The sequence below is a fragment of the Fundulus heteroclitus genome, chromosome 20, assembly GCF_011125445.2.
Source record: "Fundulus heteroclitus isolate FHET01 chromosome 20, MU-UCD_Fhet_4.1, whole genome shotgun sequence".
Taxonomy (NCBI): domain Eukaryota; kingdom Metazoa; phylum Chordata; class Actinopteri; order Cyprinodontiformes; family Fundulidae; genus Fundulus; species Fundulus heteroclitus.
In genome coordinates, this window is record NC_046380.1 from 36,840,549 (window position 1) to 36,862,882 (window position 22,334).

Below are 22,334 nucleotides of genomic sequence, written 5' to 3' on the forward strand. Positions count from 1 at the left end.
AATGTATTTTTACTAGTTATGAAAGAGGTACAGATGAAAAACATTTGCAGTATTTTTTTTTTCTTTTTTAAAAAAGCATTACATACCCCCATGAATGCCAATAAATGTTATATTAATTCTAGGCTTTAAATTATATGTTTGAGTCTCACTTCAGAGAATTTGAAAAAGAAACATTGTTGGCGCAAATTTGAATTTATTTTCTCTCATCTAGACTGGATTTCCAGACAGACAGAAAGACAGATAGGACATTTGAATTTGGAAAACGGTCCTATGAACTCTCAACACGTGGACGAAGAGACCCCCATATAGACAGGCTGTCCTTATTTGACAAACATAATTAAGATGAGAGACAGCGGGGTCATTAGTGGAGGCCTAAGCAGCTGTTTGATAGTCTGTAGAAAATAGCAAAAAAAAACAGAAAACCTGTGCTGAGCTCTGCGAAGAAATAAGGCCTGGGTGAGCAACACTGGTGGAAGATCACAGAATGTTTTCCGTGGTGAAGAAAAATCTCTTCACAACAGATGCAGAACACTCCACAGGAGGTAGACATGTCATTATCCAGGCTTACAGATACAGAGGGCTCTTGCGTCGACAATGGAAAAGTGCAGCTGAACTTTGCCAAAAAAAAAAAAAAAAAGAAACAGAACTCCTGAAATGCCTCAGAAAGCATACCTCATCTGCAAAAACATATTTAAGCATTGTGATAACCTCTATGGCTTCCAAAGGCATCGGGTGATGAGTGTTTTTATGATAATGTGACTGAATGTAGGAGCGTGAATTCGGAGGTGGAAAGCGACATGCGGCAAACCCAGCCTGGATGGCACAATATTTTTTTGTTCGGAAAGCAAAAGTGATAGATTATATAGATTTATTACGCATAGAGTGAAATACGTTAAGCCTCTTTTTCTTGTAATTTGGATGATTATGGCTTACATATGATAGAACCCCAAAGTTCAGTGTCTTAGAAAATTTGAATATTACACAAGATCATTAAAAATATATATTTTAAACTAAAATCTCAGGCTTTTGAAAAGTATGTTCATGTTTATGCACTCAAAACATGGTTGGGCCTCCTCTTATACTACATCAGTGGCATCGAGGTGATCTGCCTATGAAACTGCTGAGGTGTGATGGAGCTTTGATAGAGGCCTTCCGGGTCGTCTGCCTTGTTGGGTCTGGTGTGTTTCATCTTATTCCTGACTATACAGCACAGATTCTCTGTGGGGTTCTGGTCAGGTCAGTTTGCTGGCCAATCAAGCACAGGAACACCTTGATCATCAAACCGGTTTTTGGTACCTTTAGCAGTGTGGGCTTTTGAACTTTTACGTACATTTGTCACACCGCAACCACGATCTTCAACGTGTTTTAGGGATTTCGTGTGATCCAAGTACAGCTGCAAGTCTTTTGGGGAATGTTTTTACACCTCTTTGCACCTGCAGAGACTGAAAGTATTGCTTTTTGTTCTTTGCAAATTGGTTCAAGTTCAGTCGTACTGGACTGCGACCATCGCATTTATCAAAGGCTACGTTCACACTGCAGCCTGGAGTGATCCAATTCCGATTTTTTTCCCCCATATGTGACCTGGATCTGATCTTTTCATGACAGTCTGAACAACACAGATTGGATTTTTTCTAATGCGACCCAGGCCACTTGGATATGTGGTCCTGAATCTGATACATATCTGATCTTTTCAAATGCGACCTGTGTCTGTACGGCCGGGTCGCATTTATCCAACCTGTACGTCACCGATACTCGACAAACGTCACTATTCTGCGTCCTGCTATGCAGAAGCGGGAAGAAAAATGAAACCCATGGTGGACAACAATGAGGAGAGCAGTCAATGGAAAGAAAGCTCCAGTTAGAAAATAAAGATTGCAAAATGCACACTAGCATTATAATCCATGTTTACTTCCGCAAACACTGAGCACGCTTGCTACGTGTGACGTCATCGCGTCCTCAACTGCGCATGCGGGACGATTGAGTTGTATGAATTCAGTTTACACAGGAGATCACATACAAGTCGCATAGATTTGGAAATGTGAACGACCACGCAAAAAAAAATCAGATTTCACAAAAAAATCGGACTTGAGCATTAAGGCCTGCAGTGTGAACGTAGCCTTAATGTCCTAGGGGGTGTTGGCTATGCCGTGTTGTTCGTGTTGGTGCTCAGGTCCAGAGTGGTGGGCTCCTTCCTGATGGCTCATGGCTCCCACAAATCTGTTGAAACAGCTATGTCACAGGCACTACAGTGGGCTCTGCTGGGCATACCTCCTGCTTGACATCTGAGGGGCTACCTTATCACATTGGACTGTATTGTGCCCCTCCTAGCTTGGGTCATCCGGGTTCCAGCTGCAGTGGTGGGCTGTTACCTGCCAGGTGTGTTGGGGGCTCTGGAAGCCCTCCCCTGCTTGGTGTTGGGTGGTCAGACTACCGAGAGTTGGTGCGGCCCTTTGGCCACAGGGGGGGACTGGATTCTTGGCTTGGCATGTGCAGCTGAAGAAGGCAATGCGTCGGGGGGGACTCAGCGCCCTACGTCTCATCCTGTGCCTCTTTGAGCTGGGGGAGATTGCTCCAGTGCATCAGGAGTTTTACAAGAAACAAAGCCTTAAAACCTTTCCCTCCAAGTGTGATGAAACCACATATAATGTATTAGTATCACTTTCTAAAATGAGGGCAACCAATCCATCATCCAACAATAAAAAAAAAACAGTAGGAGCAACTGGAAACTCATAAAGACATGCCCATCCACCCAAGCCGACAGGCCCAGCAAGGAAGACATTTTTTGGGGAAGCAGCCAAGAGGTCCATGGTGTAAGATCTGCAACCCGAATATGAGAATATGTTGACAAGTCTTTGTGGTGCACTTCTCTAATCTGACCTTTTAATGGAAGAGTGAAAAGAAAAAAACATTGTTTAAAGATAATTATGACAACCTCTGTGTAAAGTTTTGCCACAAGCCATGCAGGGAAAAAAGGCAGATTTGAGCTCGTGTTTCGGCCAAATGAGCAAAGCAAAAAAACACCGGAAACTAACACTGCCCTCATCGCACCCTGAAAGCAATCCCTTTAGATATTGAAAAATGCTTCAGCAGAAATTTCTGTTTCTTGAAGTTTGCAGCTGTAATTGCAGGGGCAGCTCTGAGTCTGAACACACAAAGGTTTTTTTTTTTTTTAAATGCTCTTTATACTTAATTCCCAATTATGCACTATTGTCTGTTTACCTATCACATAAAATTCCCAGTAATACATTGAACCTTGTGTTTTTTGTGCAACAACATGTAAAAAGAAAGGAAGGATGAAGAAAGTGTGTCTCCGTACTTTTCATACTAACCTGTACAAGCGCTGTGTCTAGTAGCAGAAAAAAAAATGTTCTGCCGGTGAATGGCCTCAGTGTCGGCCTCAGCCGCTGCAGCTCTGTATGAAGACAAATAACTAAAGCGCCACAAAGCGAGTAACTCGCTCGGTGTTGAAGTAGGAGGCACCCAGGTGTTTTCTTTTCTTCACCGGTGAGAAATGAGGGATTCGACGCCCCGAAGCACGCCAAGCTCAGCTTAAACTGTTGACTGCCTATTGATTCTGGAGACCAGAGTCAACAAGGGGATATATTCCACTTTGATTGAAATTCTCTTCGCTTATTCTACTCAAGCGAAGCGTAAGAGGCAACAAAGCACCCAGCCAATCATAACCGACAAGACAGTCGATGGGCCTTGGGGCTTGGGGGGCGGCGGACCTTTGCTCAGTTGATGCACCAAGCTACAGTGTGCATTGGCTAGAGGTCCATATAAAACACTGATGAGCTGCTGGAGTACATTCTCTCGCACCTCATTGGGAATTAAGATCAGCTCGCTGACAGACTGTTTGGAGGAAGCTGTCAACAAAGAAGTCAAGGCCACAAAATATCAGTTTGTTCAACAGTGCAATGAGTACACAGTGGATTTCAAAAGTAGCTGTACGCATTTTTTTTTTTCACATTTCATCAGCAACCTAAAACTTCAATATGTTTGATTTTTTTCTTTTGGATTTGGCCAGCACAAAGCGGGGGCGTGATTGCGACGTGGAATCAAAAGGACATGTGATTGTCAAAGTGTTGTTTTAACCAAATATCTGAGAAGTGCGGCATGCGTTTGTGTCCCAGTCGCATAAGTTAAAACTTTATAGAACCGCTTTTTATCTTCGGTTACAGCTTTATCTTTATCAGATTTGCAAAGTCACAAACTGAACTTTTATTGAGTTTTCTTTTCAAGTTCCTTAAAGCAGCACTGAGTAACATTTTTACCTTAATGCATCGTCTTCTAAGTCCCTGTGATGGTCATCTAAGGGTTTATGAGAAGATTGAGGGGTCTGTCATCTCCCCCTACTGTCTCTGGCCATAAAAACATACTTTCAGTGCACAGTAGCGTTCTGGTGGTTCTGTTCCCGTTCTCGCAGTAAGACAAAGCATTAAAGCAGCCCGATGTAAGGCCATTGGCATCAATAGCAGCATTACCAAGTCCACTTATTATAAGCAATTTTTGGCTTTTTTTTTTTTTTTTTTTTTTTGAAGACATGAAAATTTCATGAGTGGTGGGTTGTGGTTTATCGTGCTTGTTTTTGAAGCACTTATCTTTTGAAGTCGCTTATCTGGGCAACAAAATAAGCGATTATGAACAAGAGCTATAAATGGACCCGCTCACACTGCCGCTTTACAGCGCCGGCCAGAACCACCCGCCCCCAAACACACATCTCTCTCTGCCTTTCTAAAACATGGGTGTACTTTGATATGAACAGATCTCATTGTGGCGTTCGCTGTATGTTTGTAAAAATGTTATAATTTTTTTTTTTTTAAAAGACAGAACAGAGCACTTTTTTCATATGTGTTCTCTGTCCCCTACATGGTGCTTGGCAAAGGAGTATTCTTATAAATTTCTTTCTTTCTGCAGAAACTTAAAATGCAGAGTTAAATGTTTATCACGTGTTCATATTTTATATTTGCTCCTTAAAATCGTTTTTAAAAAATATATCTGGGATCAGGTTTTGCTGATGTTTGTGTTGCATCATTCCTTCAGGAACAGGAGCCGAGGAGAAACGGTGAAGATGTAAAAGGGAAATGTTGTCCATTCATGTTTAATCGATAGGACGTCTAGTGCTTAGCGATTTGCGCCTCCTTCATTATTTAAGTCATCAAGTCCTGGATATTTTCAGCACCGGGACACGGCTTAAATGCAGGCAGGTCGGTGCAGTGGGACGGCTCTCGGTTTTAAGAGCAGGTGCAGGCTGACGTCTCGCTTAAAAATGCATCGCCATCTCTGAAAAAAAACATAAACATGCATTTTAGCGTTTTCGTGCTCGTGAGCGCTTATATATTTATTCTGTAGTAGCAACGGTGCCATTGCAGATTATAAAAGCTGCACTGGCGTAACCCGCCAACACACAGGGCCTGCACAGATGCTGGCTTTGATAACAAGCTGTGTGAGCCTGTTCCTCCTCAGCCTGGAGGGCTGCAGCATCCTGGACATCCAGACAGAGTTTCTCATCGGGATCGATGGGACAGGTCTGTTTTACTTTGCCTGGGTCCAATCTTGCCTCAGCCTGCGTTCAGGGCAGACAGCACTGTGCCTGTAAGCTGCTTGTGCCCTCTTCCACGCTGCATGGTGGAGATTTAATCTGTGTTTTATGTGGACGTACAGACAACCTGTGCTCAGTCAGTGTCCCTGAGTGTGTACAGGGATATTGAACATATCTCTAACATCAGGACGTTTTGGTGTTATGTACTTTATGTACAATACAGAGATGTTTCTGTGTTCTGCATCTGGATTCCTTGAGTTTAAACTGAGGAAATGGGTAAGTCTCAGACCCTCTCAAAGGTTTTTAAAATCTTTTTCAGTGTTGGTTGTACGCCCAAGCTCTAATTATTTGAGAATGAATTTAAAGTTAAGCTCGCAATGACTTTTGTTGATGGAAACCTGCTTTGTAGTGCATATCATAGAACAGTATTTATAATTTTAAAATGCTCAGGTATAACTAGACACTCTATACAAAAATAATTACATTATATTTAATTGTTTAGTACACATTTTTTTTCTCATGATCATCTTGCAATGGAGAGACAGCAGTCAGCCTTCCTTTGTATATACTGGTTGGGATACTCATCAGGGGAATGAATATTTATTTTGGGGCTTTTAATGGAGCATTGGAACCCTTTTTTTAGGGGTCGAATGATAATGGCAACTAGAACTTTCATGAATTTGGAAAAAACAATGGGTGTAAAATTTTAAATGTTTTGTGGATTTAAATTATAAATACAGGCTCAAAGACATCCATACATTCCACTAATATTCGTTTAAAAGTCCATTAGCATGTTGAAGCTCTGCTGCGGTTCGGGGGTTTTTTTGGGGGGGGGGAGGGGGGGTTTAGCAATCACAAAGGATCTAGCATATTGTTAAATGGATATTGGAAAAGTCTGATCAGAATTGGTAAACTTCATTTGATTGTGTTGTTTTCCTGGCCCTGACCCATCTAGTAACCATAATCCACATAATTCTGCATAGTTCATACATTTCAAAACCAGTTTTGATCTGTTTGTGGTCATTGCCCTGTCAAAATTTCAAACATCTAGCTGTTGATTTGAGGTGAAGGTGGAGAGTTTTCCGATAGTCTTCCTGTTTCCATTATACCAACTACTTTGTGTAATGTACCACTATCACAGGTTACAAAACAGCTCCATAGCCTGATACTACCGGCATCATGATTGACAGATGGTACAGTGTTCTGGAGTTTGAAAATATCACCTTCACTCCTCCAGATGGGCTTTTTATCCCGTCATGGTCAAACAGCTCAATCTTTCTCTTGGCTGTCTCTATCAGATTACAAATCACGGAAAGAGATTAATTAATTTTGTATCTGCAGTGTTGTCAGCGGTCTTCAGGTTTGCTAAAGCTAGAAGTTACCGGTCTAGCGCCCCTAGTGGCTACAGGTTGCTACTTTAAACACGATAAGGTGCGCCAAAAGGATGACGACTTCAGACAAATATCTAAACGGGTTAGGGAAATGTTGCCACGGGTCAACAACAACCTTCTGGAATGATTCCAACCTCAACTCTATCAAAAACTACAGATTTAAATGAGCTTCATCAATTATACCAAGAAGTGCGGTCAGATATACAGCCAGAATAATGCCAGATGCTTGTTGATGATTACGTCTTGTATATTTGAGCCTGTATGTATAATTGTGACCCTGGAAATTATGAACATGGTGAGCATTGACCTCTTGGAGGATAGAGTTCAGTTTCTACTAATGAAGATGAGGGATTCCCACTGCTTACAGAATATCATCTCAATAACTCTGCATTTAGATAGCTCTTTGCCAGTGAGGGAATTATTTATATATATATATATATATATATATATATATATATATATATATATATATATATATATATATATATATATATATATATATCGTTTTCAGTCCATGTGGAAAATATTTACCTTCAAATTAGAGTTAGAGATTTTGTTGCTTTGAAGTTTCACAGACAGAAAGGAAGCTGGTGGATTTTTTTTTCCTCCATCATGTTCATCCGAATCAACCCAAACAGCAAAATATCTTTCTTATTCTGTTAAAGAGCACTTGTTCCTGTTACCAACCAGCAAAATGTCAAAAAATGAGAATAAATTGGCCCTGCTCTGACCTGGCATTGAGAACCATACCTGAGAAAAGCATAATGATGGGCTTGTTTCGAAATGTTAGCGTTTGACTCGTTTCTCGGGGGGATTTGATTGGACCAGATAACAGAAATCTATATGAGTGCATCGTCCCCCTGCAATTTGAGCCACATCTCAGACTGTTCAAACTTTCAAAGCAATTATGATTGCAAGAATGCGAGCATCTGCTCAATGTGTCCACTCGTTTGTTCTGCGGTTGGCTTTTATGCATCGTCCCTGCATTTCCACTCGCAAAAAAAAACACAACACATTGTCTCCCCCATTGTTTCCTCCCTTGTGTGTTTTCTCTGTTCTACAAAGGACTCCGCTGCAACTATGCATCTGAGGAGAAAGGAGCCCTTGCTTCTCTGCTTCTTTCCCATTTTCACATCTTTCTGTCGTAAAACTCTTTCGTCTCTCTTCTGCCTGTTTTTGGCTCACCATCTCCTCTTGCTGACGTCTTTGTCTCTTCGGTCTTCCCTCCTTCCCGCAGGTTCGCCTCAGGCCAGCGGGACCGGGACCCTCCAGATTTACCTGATCGACGTCAACGACAACGCGCCCGTGCTGATACCCAAGGAGGCCCAAATCTGCGAGCGCGCCCGTCCCAACTCCAGAATCAACATCACGGCTTCGGATGCCGACGCCGAGCCCAATGTCGGGCCGTTCGTCTTTGAGCTGCCTTCGTTTCCTGCCAGCATCCGCCGCAACTGGACCATTTCCAGACTGAGTGGTAATTAAACGCTGTACACTGTGTTTAAGAGTCGATCATGCTTTAAACGGACCCCTGGGACTTAAAACAAGCGAGGGAGGATGAAAGACGGACAGACAACATCCTCAATAAATTGAAACCAGAAACCCGACGAGGGGCAGACTCCCCCTCTGCAGAATCTGGCCGTATTAATCCTCCGAGTGGTGGGACAGCTGTAAGCAGTGAGGGGGAAAGTCCGAGTTTAACAAAACGTCTCAGAAAGCTCGCAGTGAGAAACGCGGGTGCCATCCAGCGCTGACGTACGATCTATCGTTTGTGACAAATGAGATCCATTCGTCTCGCGGTCCCCCGAGCAGCCGATCTGTCACCTAATCCAACAGGATGGATGCATCACAGCAGCTGTCTTGAGGACAAATCTGATCACATATACCTGGATCAGACTCCCACCGAGGCTCTCGTCTCAGACTGAGTGATAGATGCTGAAGGTTACACACTGTAGTTTTAGATGTTTGTCTGCCTTCAGTCACACGTGTCAGAATGATTGTTTGTCTTGGAACAGTTTTACGCAATGCGCCCGCCACGATCTTTTCTGTTGGCTTCTGCCGCTTTTACTCACCCGCCTTCACTGTCCGACTCCTGTAGGCGACTACGCTCAGCTCAGACTAAGGATTCCTTACCTGGAGGCCGGCGTGTACGAGATCCCCGTCATCGTGTCCGACTCGGGGAACCCTCCCCTGTCCAACCGCTCTCTGATCAGGATCAAAGTGTGCCCGTGCGACAACAACGGCGACTGTAGCGCCACAGGGGCCGTGGCAGCCGCCGGCCTCGGCACCGGGGCCATCATCGCCATCCTCATCTGCATCATCATACTGCTGAGTGAGGGGCAGCTGATCACAGTGCTTATGTGAAATGGGAGTGTTTGGGGTGGAAAGGCGCTGGTTGAATGTCGTTTTATTTTCCCGGCAGGTATGGTTCTGCTGTTTGTGGTGTGGATGAAGCGCAGAGAGAAGGAGCGGCAGGCGAAGCCTCTGCTGATCGACCCCGAGGACGACGTCAGAGACAACATCCTGAAGTACGACGAAGAGGGAGGGGGAGAAGAAGACCAGGTACGACAGCTTTTATTTATTTATTTTTTTACAAGAAGTGAAATAAAAGTATTTTTATTCCTCATTAAAAAAGTTATTTCATTATTTCAGCGATATAATAATAATCTGAAACGTTTCCTCTAACATGAACTGCTTTCAGCAATGCACTGTTCATAACACCTTAATAACCGCCCAGAGAGAAGCACAGATTAAACTAATATTAACACATTTTCACTTCTATTAAATGCCATAGAAAGCTGTTGCAATAGGTCGTCATGCATGAACACACTTGTGCATTTTCCTCTTTGGTCTGCTGTTGTGGAGACAGCTTTGAAGAGCCAATACAGATCGTAAAGGAGACATCTTACCGACTAAACCATTTTAAAATAGTTTGTTTGGAAGATTCGTGACCTTAATGACGATCACAAAGCAGCGTTCACATAACAGAGATGCTCCACAGCGGTGAGCCCGAAAAGGCTTTACAAATTGTTTCGCAAATCATCTTTGCTCTCATCTCAATACATACAAAAGCCTTCAAACTTTTTTTACAAAAGCGGCTCCTTCTTGGTAGGGCTAATTATAGCGCTGTTGTGTCTGTTTAAAGGTTTTGATCATGATCCGTATTGGCAGTATTCCTAGTGCCTCAGCGTGAACCAAGCAGCCATTTGGTTCTGAAAAGAAAAGGCACTGACAATCCAAAGATTCCTGCTGATTTCTTCAGGCAGAATAAACACCATGTTTTTTATTTTTATTATTATTTTATTTAATTTTTTTTTTTTTTTGCTTCACACAAACCTTATCTTATTAGTTCTGATTTGCTCTGCAGGTTTAAAAAAGAAAGACTCTTATGTAAAAGTCAGGCATTGTTGTTCAACGTGAACAAAGAGGTCTTTACAAACACTTTTCTGAGCCTGAAGAACAAAAATGAAAGTGACGATAAACAGAGGATCCAACGATACGACAGCGAAACAGAAACAGAGCCTAAAGACTAAAAAAAAGGCTGTTTCTGTAAACGCTTTTGCTGCAGTCACAAGGCAAAACTATTCCTGTCACTGGAACTTTTCCTCGTTTTCTCACACTACAGCCGCAGACTTCAATGGGATTTTACAGAAAGTGCAAAAGAAAATAAACTAAAGAGTGCGTGATGCGTTTGTAATCAGCACTCCTGAGACATCGCTTTGCAGAACCACATTTGGACATGAAAAACTAAAAACTTAATATCCGCCCACATCCAAATTATAAACCTTTGTGTGTTGAATATGTTGAAGTTTGTGATTGTAGGGTCAGTGGGTGTACAAACTTTTCCAAGGCGCCGTACCTGCATCCTTCTGTATGCTGCAGCCTACCTCTGAGTGGCTACGCTTTCAGTCCGGATTTAAGAGTAGACGCTCGTAATTGGCGTTTTAACTCCCACTTATTTCCAACGCCTACACACGCCGATGTCTGGGGTGTAAAAAAAACACAAGCGACAGATGGTTGTGGTCCTCGTAGGCCTGCTTTCACTGACATACCTGGATAAAGACTTAATGGGCCTATTTATGAATCGTACGAGGGGTAACCAGCGGGGAGCTAAACAGCCGCTTCGGTTTCTGTCGAGCTCACTTGACGGGGAGGGAAAGTTTTAGAAGAGCAAACACCAGAAACGGGGAGCCGACTGTTTTACAACCGGTCATGTGTCGAGTGCCAACTCTACAGCGTACATTTAAACCGAGCATTAGGCCAGGCCTGCTGTTTGTGAGAAACCTGTTGATTGACGGACACTGAAAATGCTTCTAATCCTCATCACTGACTTTATTCTCCGTTCTCTCTCTCTCTCTCTCTCTCTCTCTCTCTCTCTGGTCGCTTCCTCCAGGACTACGACCTGAGCCAGCTGCAGCAGCCGGAGTCTCTGGAGCACATAATCAACAAGCCAACGGGAGTGCGCCGGGTCGATGAGAGGCCCGTGATCGCTGAGTCGCAGTACCCCGTCAGGCCCAGTGTGCCCCACCCAGGGGACATAGGGGACTTCATAAATGACGTAGGTTTTAAGGCTGGCACTTTCTCTCATAGGGGGCTTTGAAAACGACTGGAGCGTGGGGTTGCGTTGTTTGCATTGGCTTTAAGAGATATATGGTAGACACTCAACTGTTAATGGTAGACGTCCGTTTTTTTTTTATAGCTCAATTATGCCCTCGTTGCATTTTTGAGGCAGAAATAAAATCATTTTCCCTTTGCCGGGGGGAATTACCTCGCGGCCAGCGGCGGGCAGAGCCGTTCGTTGCCTGCATGGCTGAGCGTCTCAATCAGCTTTCAGCCTATGAAGGATCATTAAAAACTTTCCCGGTGGGTGAGCCAGATAAGACGAGTTTATTGTATTCTCTAAAGTCTCTGCGCACAGAATCTGCTTTGCCAACCGGAAAATCAGCTCCCGCATTATGTTGTTGGTGAAAAATGCTCATCCTGTTTTCTCAGCAAAAAACTCTTCCACGGCTCGCTTTGTAAACAGAGAAGGTTCTCATTCTGGGGGGAGTTTCCGCAGTCTGGAGTCGGATTTTAGTCATTTCCACCTCTGGACAGGTACGGGGGGAAAATTCAAGAAAAAGGAACCCTTCCTTACTTCTTTCCTACCTTCCTACCTACCCACCTATCTCCTGCCTGGTATTGCGTCAAGCTGGCTTTGCGGGTCCAGCCAGTGACGTAGTAATAGCTCGCGGTTTGTGCCCCCAGTCAGCAGCAGGATTTAAAAGCATAAACCAGAGCCAGAAAAAAGGTGAAAAATCAAATTAAAATTTGGAGTGTTTGCTCTGCCCACAGCAGGACCACTACACGTAGTTGTTCAGTCATCATCGTCTTGAAAAGGTATGGCATTTTTTTACGCACGTTGCTGACGTCGATCAAAGACACTTCCGTTTTAGAACGGTCCCAGTTGTGCAGGATACCGCTGCCTCCACTTGAGATTTATAAATGGCCCGAAGGAGCACAGAAGCTCCTTATTTTAGCGGGTAGGTGACGGAAATGTTTTAGAAGTGGTGCAAACGTTTCTGAGACATTGGCATAAAGGGCTCTGGAAGGTTTTAACATCAGACAGCAATCCAGCAGTCATTTGGATGTTTCCGCTGTCTTGCCCTGAACCCAGTTTCGCTTTTTGTACGGGTCTGACCTCACCGGAGCAATTTTCTTCTTCCTCCTTCCTGCCTTTAGGGCCTGAGGGCAGCTGACAACGACCCCACCGCCCCTCCTTACGACTCCCTGCTGGTCTTCGACTACGAGGGCAGCGGTTCGACCGCCGGCTCTGTCAGCTCGCTCAACTCCACCAGCTCAGGAGACCAGGACTACGACTACCTCAACGACTGGGGTCCTCGCTTCAAAAAGCTGGCAGACCTCTACGGGGGAGGAGAGGACGACTGAGAGCGGAGCGCGGGCGGAGTGGGGCTGCGGCGGGGTTTCAGGAGAGGTGGGAAAGGTTGAAAGGATGGGAAACACAGGCAGCGTCTGACAACGCAAAAGAGACCGCGGAAGAGACCTGAGAGGATCAGACCCCTTTCCACGGGCCGCAGTAGTCGGTTCGAGCCCGCAGACCTCAACTCTGCTGCAATGCAACTGTATTCTGGCTTTATGGTTTTAGTGCCGAGTTTGTAGTGTGACCATTTGAGTTTTTTTTTTTTTTTTTTTTTTATCATTTCTGTTCTCTCGTCGCGCTGGACCTGGATTCCCTCCAGGGACGAATCGAGGTGGCCGCGAGAAAAGCAAAAGTAGTGAATTTGTGCTTTGATTGATTGTTAAAAACAAAACTATCTCCTGCTTTAGTCTCACACTGAAGAGAATGTTTTTATTTGTGGAGGGAGGGGGAGGGGCGCTCACGGACTCTCTCTTTAACTCTGTCAACTTGAATCTCCTTAGAACAGAAGCACTGTCATTTTTATAAAGTGCCTTTTGTGGTGTGTTTTTGTATCAGACTCCTGCTATCTCAGGATTGGTTGCTGTTCATGCAGTACGACAGGGACACGTTCTGTCGTTATCCCTCCCGTCGCCCCTCCTGCGCTCCCCAGACCAGACCGGCCACGCCCGTCTCTCTTCTCCTCGCCCGTTCGCTGACACGCAGACAGCCCCCCAAGCAGCCTGTCCCAGGAGGGGAGGGACGCGACCCAGGGCAGACTACCGGATATCACTACCCGCTGAATTAAAGAGTCGTTGAGGGAGGGTCGGACCACCCTCTCCTCCAAGAGCCTGCTCAACTCTCTAGCATCCCCCGTCAACACAGCAACGTTTTTTTATACACGTCGGGTTTTATAATTTATTGGAGAATGCCTGCCTTTCTTCTGTGGACCCATGAGGTTTAGGAGCCTTTGTGTTGAGACGCTTGCCTGCCCCTTGTATGGTTTTGTGTTGCTAACTCCACGGTGTAAAGCTTAACGTAGGCATGATTCGATTAGTCCAGCAACGTTAATCGAGGGGAACTCAAAGGACTCGGAACAAAGACGCCTGAGAAAGATATTTCTGGTCGCCTTGAACATTCCTGTTTTTTCTTTCCTGTTTTTTTTTTTTGTTTGTTTTTTTTTTAGTCCAACAAAATGATCAAAAGGTGCATGATTCTTTTTGGTTTTTCGTTTGTTTTTTTTTCTTCAAATGTTTTACTTAAAGCACTTGTTACTCTGTGGTGAGAATGTGAAAATAGTCAGCAGAAACTATATGAATATACTCTGTATAAAGACACTGAGAAAATAAAAAAAATACTGTAAAATACATATTTTTCAAGTATCAATAACATATAGCAGGGAAAATAGGTATTGAAACTGGTCAATTTTTTGTGAGTAAATACGTTTGTAATGGGCCTATGGCATGAATTTATTCCAGATGTCGGTAACAATCATGGTACTCTAAATATAGAAATCCAAACAAATTTCAGTTTTCAGAAAGCATCCCTGCTCTGTGTCAGTTCCGATATGTAAAAAATGTCTTATTACTAAGGTATTACACAAGAAACTTCGCTTGATGAAAGCAGATGGCTCTCTCAAGACCTTCACAACCTCAGTGTTGTAAATGTTCTTATGGATTCAGCTCCAGACTTATTTCTGAACTTCTGAACGTTCTGGCGGGTTAGGTCGGGGACATTTTCTGGAAGTGGCAGGAACATAATTTTCATCATAAATCGGTCATAACCAGGCGCTCCTCTCAAGTATTCAAAACTTTGGACTAAAGATAAGAACTAAAAGAGTTGCCCATAAGCCAAGCTCCACTCCAAGATACCTTGAAAAAGACCCGGAATTAGCTGGCCCAGTTTGTTTGTAATGCACTCAAATGCAATGCCCTCTATGCCCGTGCACAAGACTCCACTGCTGAAGGAAAAGCACATTCCAGCTCTTTTATAGCTTGCTGCAGATAATTTGGGAAAGCCCTGAGAACATAGTCTAGTCAAGTGAGTCTACAGCACACGTTTGGAGGAAGAATGGTGTTGCACCTGGCCCCGAAACACCAGACCAACAGAGATGTTTTGAGGTGGCAGCATCATGGTATGAGGTTGCATTTCAGCATGTGGTAGTTGATAAGAACCTGAAGACAAAAAAAGTATTTTTTATTTTTTTTAAGTAAAACAATCCTAACCACACATCCATGAATACTCTCTATGGGTTTCAGAGAGAGAAAGTGGTTCAGTAACTCTGTTGACCGGTCCAGAATGGTTGAGTCAGTCACTGATCCAATTAAAGATGAAGAATGAAAAAGGCTCGCAGATCACAGCAAAGAACAGGCCTCCAAAGACTTGAAGGCAGTTTTTGTGGATAATGGGTCAAAATCACACCTGAGCAATGCATGCCGCTGCATTTTAAAGCAGCTGTAACCAACAAAGGCTGTTGTACTATGTGCCAATAAATTCCAGTAAATGTCTCACATTTACAATTCACATTAATAATAGACACTTATTTGTGTTGATTTCTTTGTAGCCCTGGATTGCTCAAGTTTCTTTCATGTCAATAGGCTCATTAGAAATAGATTTTTGGAGCAGAAAGTCGATATGTTATATAATACGTATTTTCCCTGCTTTAAAGTTTGCTGCTCCCCCTCTCGAGCTCCTCAGCGGGCTTTGGTGGCCCGTTCATTTGTAAAAAATGTGGATCTTCTGGTAAGGCGTAATTGTTTTTTTTTTTCAAGATGCTTGCTATTAAATTTTCTGCTTCAGTTCTGCTAACTTTTTTCATTTCACATCTTTTCTATATGAAACATGCCCTATCGTCTGCCCCTGACAGACGCACTCCCTCGGTCGGCTTCTTGCCTTGGGACGACTCATTAGCCATGCCTGCTGATATTATATTATTCAAGGTACTGGAGTTCTTTTATTTATTCATCTCGATACTGGATGTGTGCTTCAGGAAATAAACAACACATGTTTTGAAAATGTGCCTTTTTTTGATATTCCCTCCACGCATCACCTTCAGGCTGGATAGTGAATTATGTATAATGGCCTTGTTTATTCGACACTGGTCATTTCTAATAGTGTTGCTCAAAGTTTGGGATTCCTATGAGGCTGTTTTTTGTTTTTTTTTATCCCTTTCCTCTTGCAACACTAGCCACATTGGCTTGTTAAAGATGTGGAAAATTTGTCTTTTATGACTGTAACTAAAAAAAGAAAAATCAAAACTTCAACTAGGATACATACATTTAGTGGGGAAATAAAAATCTGTTCAGGAATAATTGTTTTTAATAACATTTTGGCACCCCAGTTGAAGACAAATGCATGTTTGTGCTCACTTTCCAAATTGCTGTGCAAGCACTCTGCACCTGTTGGCAGCAGGCAGCCTATGGCTGTGAAATTGACATGTTGTAAATTCATTACATTTACAAAGCATTGCTTTTTAAAATGTCCAGATCCATATTCAAACCCAAGTAAATGTTTGGAACATGTACTCAGTAAGTGCAAAAAAAAAAACGTTTTGTATTGGACATTTGATTACTTTGTCTTCAGCCTGCATCTTTATAGTAGGCTTTTAATGCAGACACGTCGCCGGATGTTAGAAATATTTTCCTGTGAAGGCACATTTTCATGAATTTGGTCTCGGGCGGTATCTAATCAGCAGGAATCTTCTAAAAGTGAAACAGGTCCAAAGCATCCAGTAGTTGGCTTGAAGAGCTTTTCCACTTGCCAGTCCTTGTTTGCTTCTTGCCAGACCCACCTGCAGTACTTGGTGGTTGAAAAGATCAAACCTGATCTAAGGTTACCACTTGTAGGGTTCTCTGCCTTTTTGGGTTAATTTTATAGTTTGGTAAATTCCACCGTTTAGCCGTTGTTGTGACTGTGTTAGTTGTTTAGCTGTCTGTCTTGGCGCTAACTTGTTTAGATACTGTTCCCTCGGCCTCTGTTCCTATCACATCACCCTCCTTTAGTTACCGATGTTCCCATCCCAGGTGTCGTGCATATTCCTTTTCCCAGTGACCACTCCTCCTTAGCACTTATTCACCTGATTTTTTCACTTGATTGTCAGATTATCCTCCTGATGTCTCACCATTTGTTTCACCTTGGTTTTTCTTCTTCGTCACCAAAAGATTTCTAAATCCTTTTGGGCTAGCAAAACTTACACAGTTTTCCTTTTGGGTTATTCATTAAATTTCCCTCATCCGTTATCTTGCTGGCCTCCTGGCAGTGTTTCAGTCTTTAAACAATGCAACTCATGACACTATCTTTGCTGTATTTCTTCCCTAGACACAAGTATTATGGATTACTATTAAGAACTTCTGTAGAAACTCTGATCGACCCAAACAAGTAAAGTACAATCCCCCAGCTCGCATTGATGCACACTGTGCCTGCCTCACGTTGCAGTAATAAGATTTGCTGCCCTAAGTAGATCACGCTTTAACTGCTTTTGCATTTAAAAGTGTAGCATACATAATTTGATCAAAAGATAAACCCTGCTGCCACAGATTATTTTATACATGTTAAAATATCCACAGCGTAAGTCCCGCTGCCCTCACACACCTTGTGCAACACATGTCTCTCGGCTACATCGTTTACACAGCTGCTACTCAAATATTGCAGCAATAACCCAATAACAAAAATATTTAATATCCTGCAATACTATCCACTATGCTGTCTATAATGATAGAGATTCACTCACGTTTAATAGCAAAAGTGAAGCTGACGGCATGACCTATTTTCTGAATAATCCAGCAAAAAATGTGGCCACTCGTTTCTAGACATTCAGTTGATACTTAAATATAAACACAATAAGAAAAGAAACTACTCTGACTCTGATGTCCTGATGCAGCTGAACATTGTGAATTCCACATCCTTCATCCCAATACACGTGCACTGCTCTAAGCGGGAGAACATTAAAAACGGCACGTATGCACTATACTGCCAAAACTATTTGCTCAATCATCCACTTTATTGAATCCAGGTGTTTTAATCACTTCCATGACAGGAGTGTATAATCTAGCAACAAGGCATTTGTGAAAGAACTGGGCACTCTCAGGAGATCAGTGAATTCCAGTGTGGTGTAGGAGGTCACCTTTGCAAATCAGCAGATTTCCATCTACTAAATAGTTCAGTCAACTCTAAGGGCTTTTATCACAAAGATGAAGAGTACTTTCAAAACTATTGAATGAGTCAGTAGCTACAAACCCCTTAACTTCATGTGGCCTTCACCTTTGCTCACAACAGTGCATAGAGAGCTTCACAGAATGACTTTCCATAGCCAAGCACCATCTGACTTGGAGTAAAGCTTGTTACCACTGCAGTAAAAACATGTTGGCAAGTCTGATGATCCCTGCTTCTCCGTCTCGCATTCCAATAGACGAGTTTGGCTTTGGTAGTTGATAAGAAAATGGGACTTACTTACCTGCATCGTGTCAGCTGTAAAGTTTAGTGCAGAGGTGATTATGATGTGAGCTGTTTTGGGCTGCCTCTTATTTCCACTGAGAGGGCCTGGTCCCTTTAACAGTCTCTCTAGGCCCGTTTAATGCTTTAGCATTTTGGACCATTTTATGCTGTAAACCAAGGGCCACCAACATGGTGCCCACGAGGTAGCCCCCAACAAGGACCATATGTGGTGGCCTGTTTAAAAAAAATAGCACAACCCTCCAGTCAGCTGCATTTAAAATGCTATTTTATTTAGCTGCTCTTCCTTTTTAATCATACTCGTATTTACATAGATTTAAAAATGACAAAAGCATAAAAGCATATTTATATTACATAAAGTTAAGGTGACCTTGGACTCTTGTAATTCAAAACATAAGTACAGGTAGCCCTTCCTATGACACAGTACCGATGAAGTAGCTCTAAGTTTCAAAAAGGTTGGTGACCCCGGATCTAAACTTTGCGGCAGCAGTTTGGTGATGAACCCTTCCTGGTCCAACATGTGTACTAGTGCACAAATCAGCTCCCTGTGAGATGAGAAATTATATATGAGAAATTTTGGCATGGAGTAAGTTGACAGACAGCTCTACACTTAACCCTGACCCCATCCTGATAGAATATCTTTGTCCAACTGATATTCTTCCCTTCTTGTCCAATATCAGTGTTTCAAATGCACTCATGGAAGAGTGTTCAAAAGTTACCATATACACTTCTAAACCTTGTTAAAAGCCTTTCCTGAAAAGATGAAGCTCTTGTGGCTGTTAAAGGTGGAGAAACAGCACATTAAATGCTATGGGACATAACTCAAGTTCATAACGTGCTGCAAGATAGAGGCGTCTTTACTTTTGGTAATTTACTGTGCTTTAAAGATGTGACAGGACTTGATGATCCACAAAATCTGCTTCAGGTGTTCATGTTTTGGCTTGTTTTTATATGCTCGCATACATAAAAGGATAGTAAACAGTATAAGAACAACTTATAGTAAAATGTGCTTCTGGTACCTTCAGTTTTATAGCAATTGTTGGGGAGACTAATAAATGTGGCACAAGTGAAAAAATAAATAGCTTTTTTTTCCAGTTTCAGATCATGCTGCATTCATAAAATATATGTTTATTTTAGAGGTTTCTACACACCATCGGTGGCAACATTAAAACACATTAAAAGGGAAACTTTTGTTGGATTTTACAAAAATTACCAATTTAAAACAGCACCATATAAGTTTTGACCCAGGTACTAGCTTAATTTGAGATATGTTAATTGATTTTTTTCAGGTCAATTTACAGAACTACTCAGTGCAAGCTGCAGTTCACAAATCTGCATGTCAACTCTGTAGACGTTTCTGCAGCCTTTAATAATCAGATGATTGAGCCTGTTGTCCACCTCGCCTTTCTCTTCCACAGCTCCTGGAGCTCCCCCTCCCTCTCCCTCTCCCTCTCCCTCTTAGTTCCAATGGGTGACTCAGAGTATAATCTAGAGGGGTGCGTGTAGCTTTGTCTTTACATGTAACTCCATGAATTCTCAATCTGCTGATCCAAATTGGTCTGCTATCAGATTCCAAAACATGGAAACTGTTTATCTTTGTGTCAGTTCAGTGTTGCCAGTGGCCTACAGCGGTGCTAAACCTGAAAATTACTGGTCTAGTGTCCCCTGGTGGCTAAAAGTTACACGGTGCTTTAATATTCTAAAATCACTGCTTTTTTCCTCTCTCTCTAATTTATTTGATGATATAATTACTTCCTGTTTGCACACTGAGTAGTTGCACCTTCTTTTTATTTTCCATTGTCTAATAATGTGCTTAGAAGTAGAACAGACTCCCTCCCACCTGGGAGTTACGCTCTTAATCTGTGACTCCTTTGTTTGGACGGAGCTTCATTTTCTAATAAAACACCTTTTTTATTGGTGCTTTTGCTGCATCGCTGAGGGAGGGCCGGCGGAGCACTGCAGGCATGTGGGTCAGGAAGTGTGTTTGTGTCCGTTCCTGTGATTTCAATTAGTCAGCTGAAACGCCCCAAAATGCCCGCTGGGGACTTAAAGGGATTTAATCCTCTCCGGCTGTGTGTCTATCAATTAGCCACACCATTAATCCCCACAGCGTAATCTCATTAGATAGAACGCCTTTAATGAGACACCCGGAGAGAAAGCAGGAGAGGAAGGCAGGGAGACAGAGCGAGGGAGAAAGATGAGGCTGTGGCGGGATGCAGGTAGGCCGTGTGGAGAGGTGATTAGTGGGATGGGGGAGCGGGGTCAGCGGAGGACGGCAGAACTGAGCACAGCGGGAGCAATGCATAACATTTAGAGAGCGCTTTGGAGAAAAAGCTCACGTAGAGGAAGAGAAGGGAGAAATATTTCTCTGTCCACTGTGGGCAGAAATTAGAGACCTGAGCAATGAAAAGGGTAAAGAAAAAAAAAAGAGCAGGTGTGAACAGGACAGAATGAAAGAAAAAAATAAAACCTGGAGTTGTTAATGAGAGGTGATTTAATTCCCCGAGTGTCCAAGTAATGACTAATAAACCTTAACTTAACCTTTATGGTGGTAAAATAATGAACTCTTTTGCAGGATTGTGGACCCGTGTTAATAAGAGCGCCATCAGTGGAGGTGGGATCCACTGCTCTGAAATTATAATCATACCGGTAAGAAGTCATCTCAGTCATAAGTTGTCAGCAGAAAAGAATATTAAGTTCAAAGACGGGCTCTTTGATGGGCTTAGGTGAAATTCCTTTTCCTCATGGCAGAGAGGGAAACTCGTGTTACCCTCCCCTTCCGGATAAAAGGCGTATACTGACAGAGAGCTTTGCTGCTGGCTTGCAGCCGGCGCCTTGTGTGTTGTAAATAAAGTTCTCTTCTTCAAACATGTCCTAGCTTGGCTTTTTTTTTCCCTCGCCCCCATTTCCTCTCCATACTGCTCCTGAGTCTCCTGGGCCGATCCTGGGAACAGTTCAATTTGAGAAACACCACGGTTGTGATGTTGGCTGGGACGTGGGCTGCGTGATCAACTGTTGGTGGTTTTAGTGTTTATGTTGTTATTCCACAGACGAACGGGCCTGGACGGACAGGCTCTGCTGGCTGTTTTCTTTTTTTTTTTTTATTTCTGCTGACACTGCTCTCAGCCTTCTGCTATTTCAGGAGTCTGTCTACAATGAGATCAAAGCACCGGAATGGATTTCATGTTTCTCCTGGAGAAAATATCCACAGCCTGACAAATAGTTGTTTATGATGTGGACACCCGATGCGGTGGAGATAATCTGCTCCCAAAACGTCGCTTAGGCTATCAAACATTTTTCTTTCCCCACATTTTGTCACATTGTAGCTGCAAAGTTCAATGTGTTATACTGGGATCGTACGTGACAAGTGGAGCATACGTTTGAAGTGGAAGGATTTAGATTTTGTTTTGTTTTTTTGCCAAGCATTTATGTCAATGCTCCCATTATTCTGATATCCACAGCTGTTCGGTGAAGGCCTAAGAGCAACATTAGTGAACAAAGAATCATGAAGACCAAGGAGCACAACGGACAGGTCTGGGGAATCTGTAGAGAAGCTTAAAGCTGTCCATCTAAACTAATAGGCTGAGATATGGAGGGCATACATGATTGTTAAGAGAAGCAGGCAAGAGATCCATATGTGCAAACATTCCTCAAATCTGACCTTTATGGAAAAATGGAGAAATCTGGAAGAAAACACGCCATCTCTACTGCGAAATGTGGTGGTGGCAGCTTTGGGGGAAGGCTATTTCTTATACAGAGATAGGGAAGCTGGTCAGAGCTGATAGGGAGATGATCAGAGATTAAAAAAAAAATTTTAAGAGACTTCGTAAGAAGCAAAAGACTTTACTGTTCACCTTCCAGCAGGAAAACGCTCATCCACGTGTAGCCAGAGCTACAATGGTTTAGATCAAAGCATGGTTCAGTTAAAATGGAGACACCAAAGTTCAGTCGACAATCTGTGGCATAACTTGAAAGACGAGGTTCGTTGATGCTTTCCATCCTATCCGATCTGATCTTCAGCTACTTTGCGAAGATGTCTGTATTTCCAAAGCCGGGA

At 42.9% G+C, this 22,334-nt stretch overlaps 1 protein-coding gene across 1 annotated transcript in view; it reads left to right on the forward strand.

Moving 5' to 3' along the window:
• Positions 1–15,841, forward strand: part of cdh4 (cadherin 4, type 1, R-cadherin (retinal)) — a 370,809-nt gene extending 354,968 nt beyond the window's left edge. Inside the window, exons 13-17 of the mRNA XM_012862220.3 lie at positions 8,171–8,407; positions 9,029–9,262; positions 9,353–9,492; positions 11,324–11,488; positions 12,652–15,841. Of these exons, the coding sequence (XP_012717674.2) occupies positions 8,171–8,407; positions 9,029–9,262; positions 9,353–9,492; positions 11,324–11,488; positions 12,652–12,858 (983 nt within the window). The 3' untranslated portion in view covers positions 12,859–15,841. The remainder of the gene's footprint in view (positions 1–8,170; positions 8,408–9,028; positions 9,263–9,352; positions 9,493–11,323; positions 11,489–12,651) is intronic.
• The last annotated feature ends 6,493 nt before the right edge of the window (positions 15,842–22,334 follow it).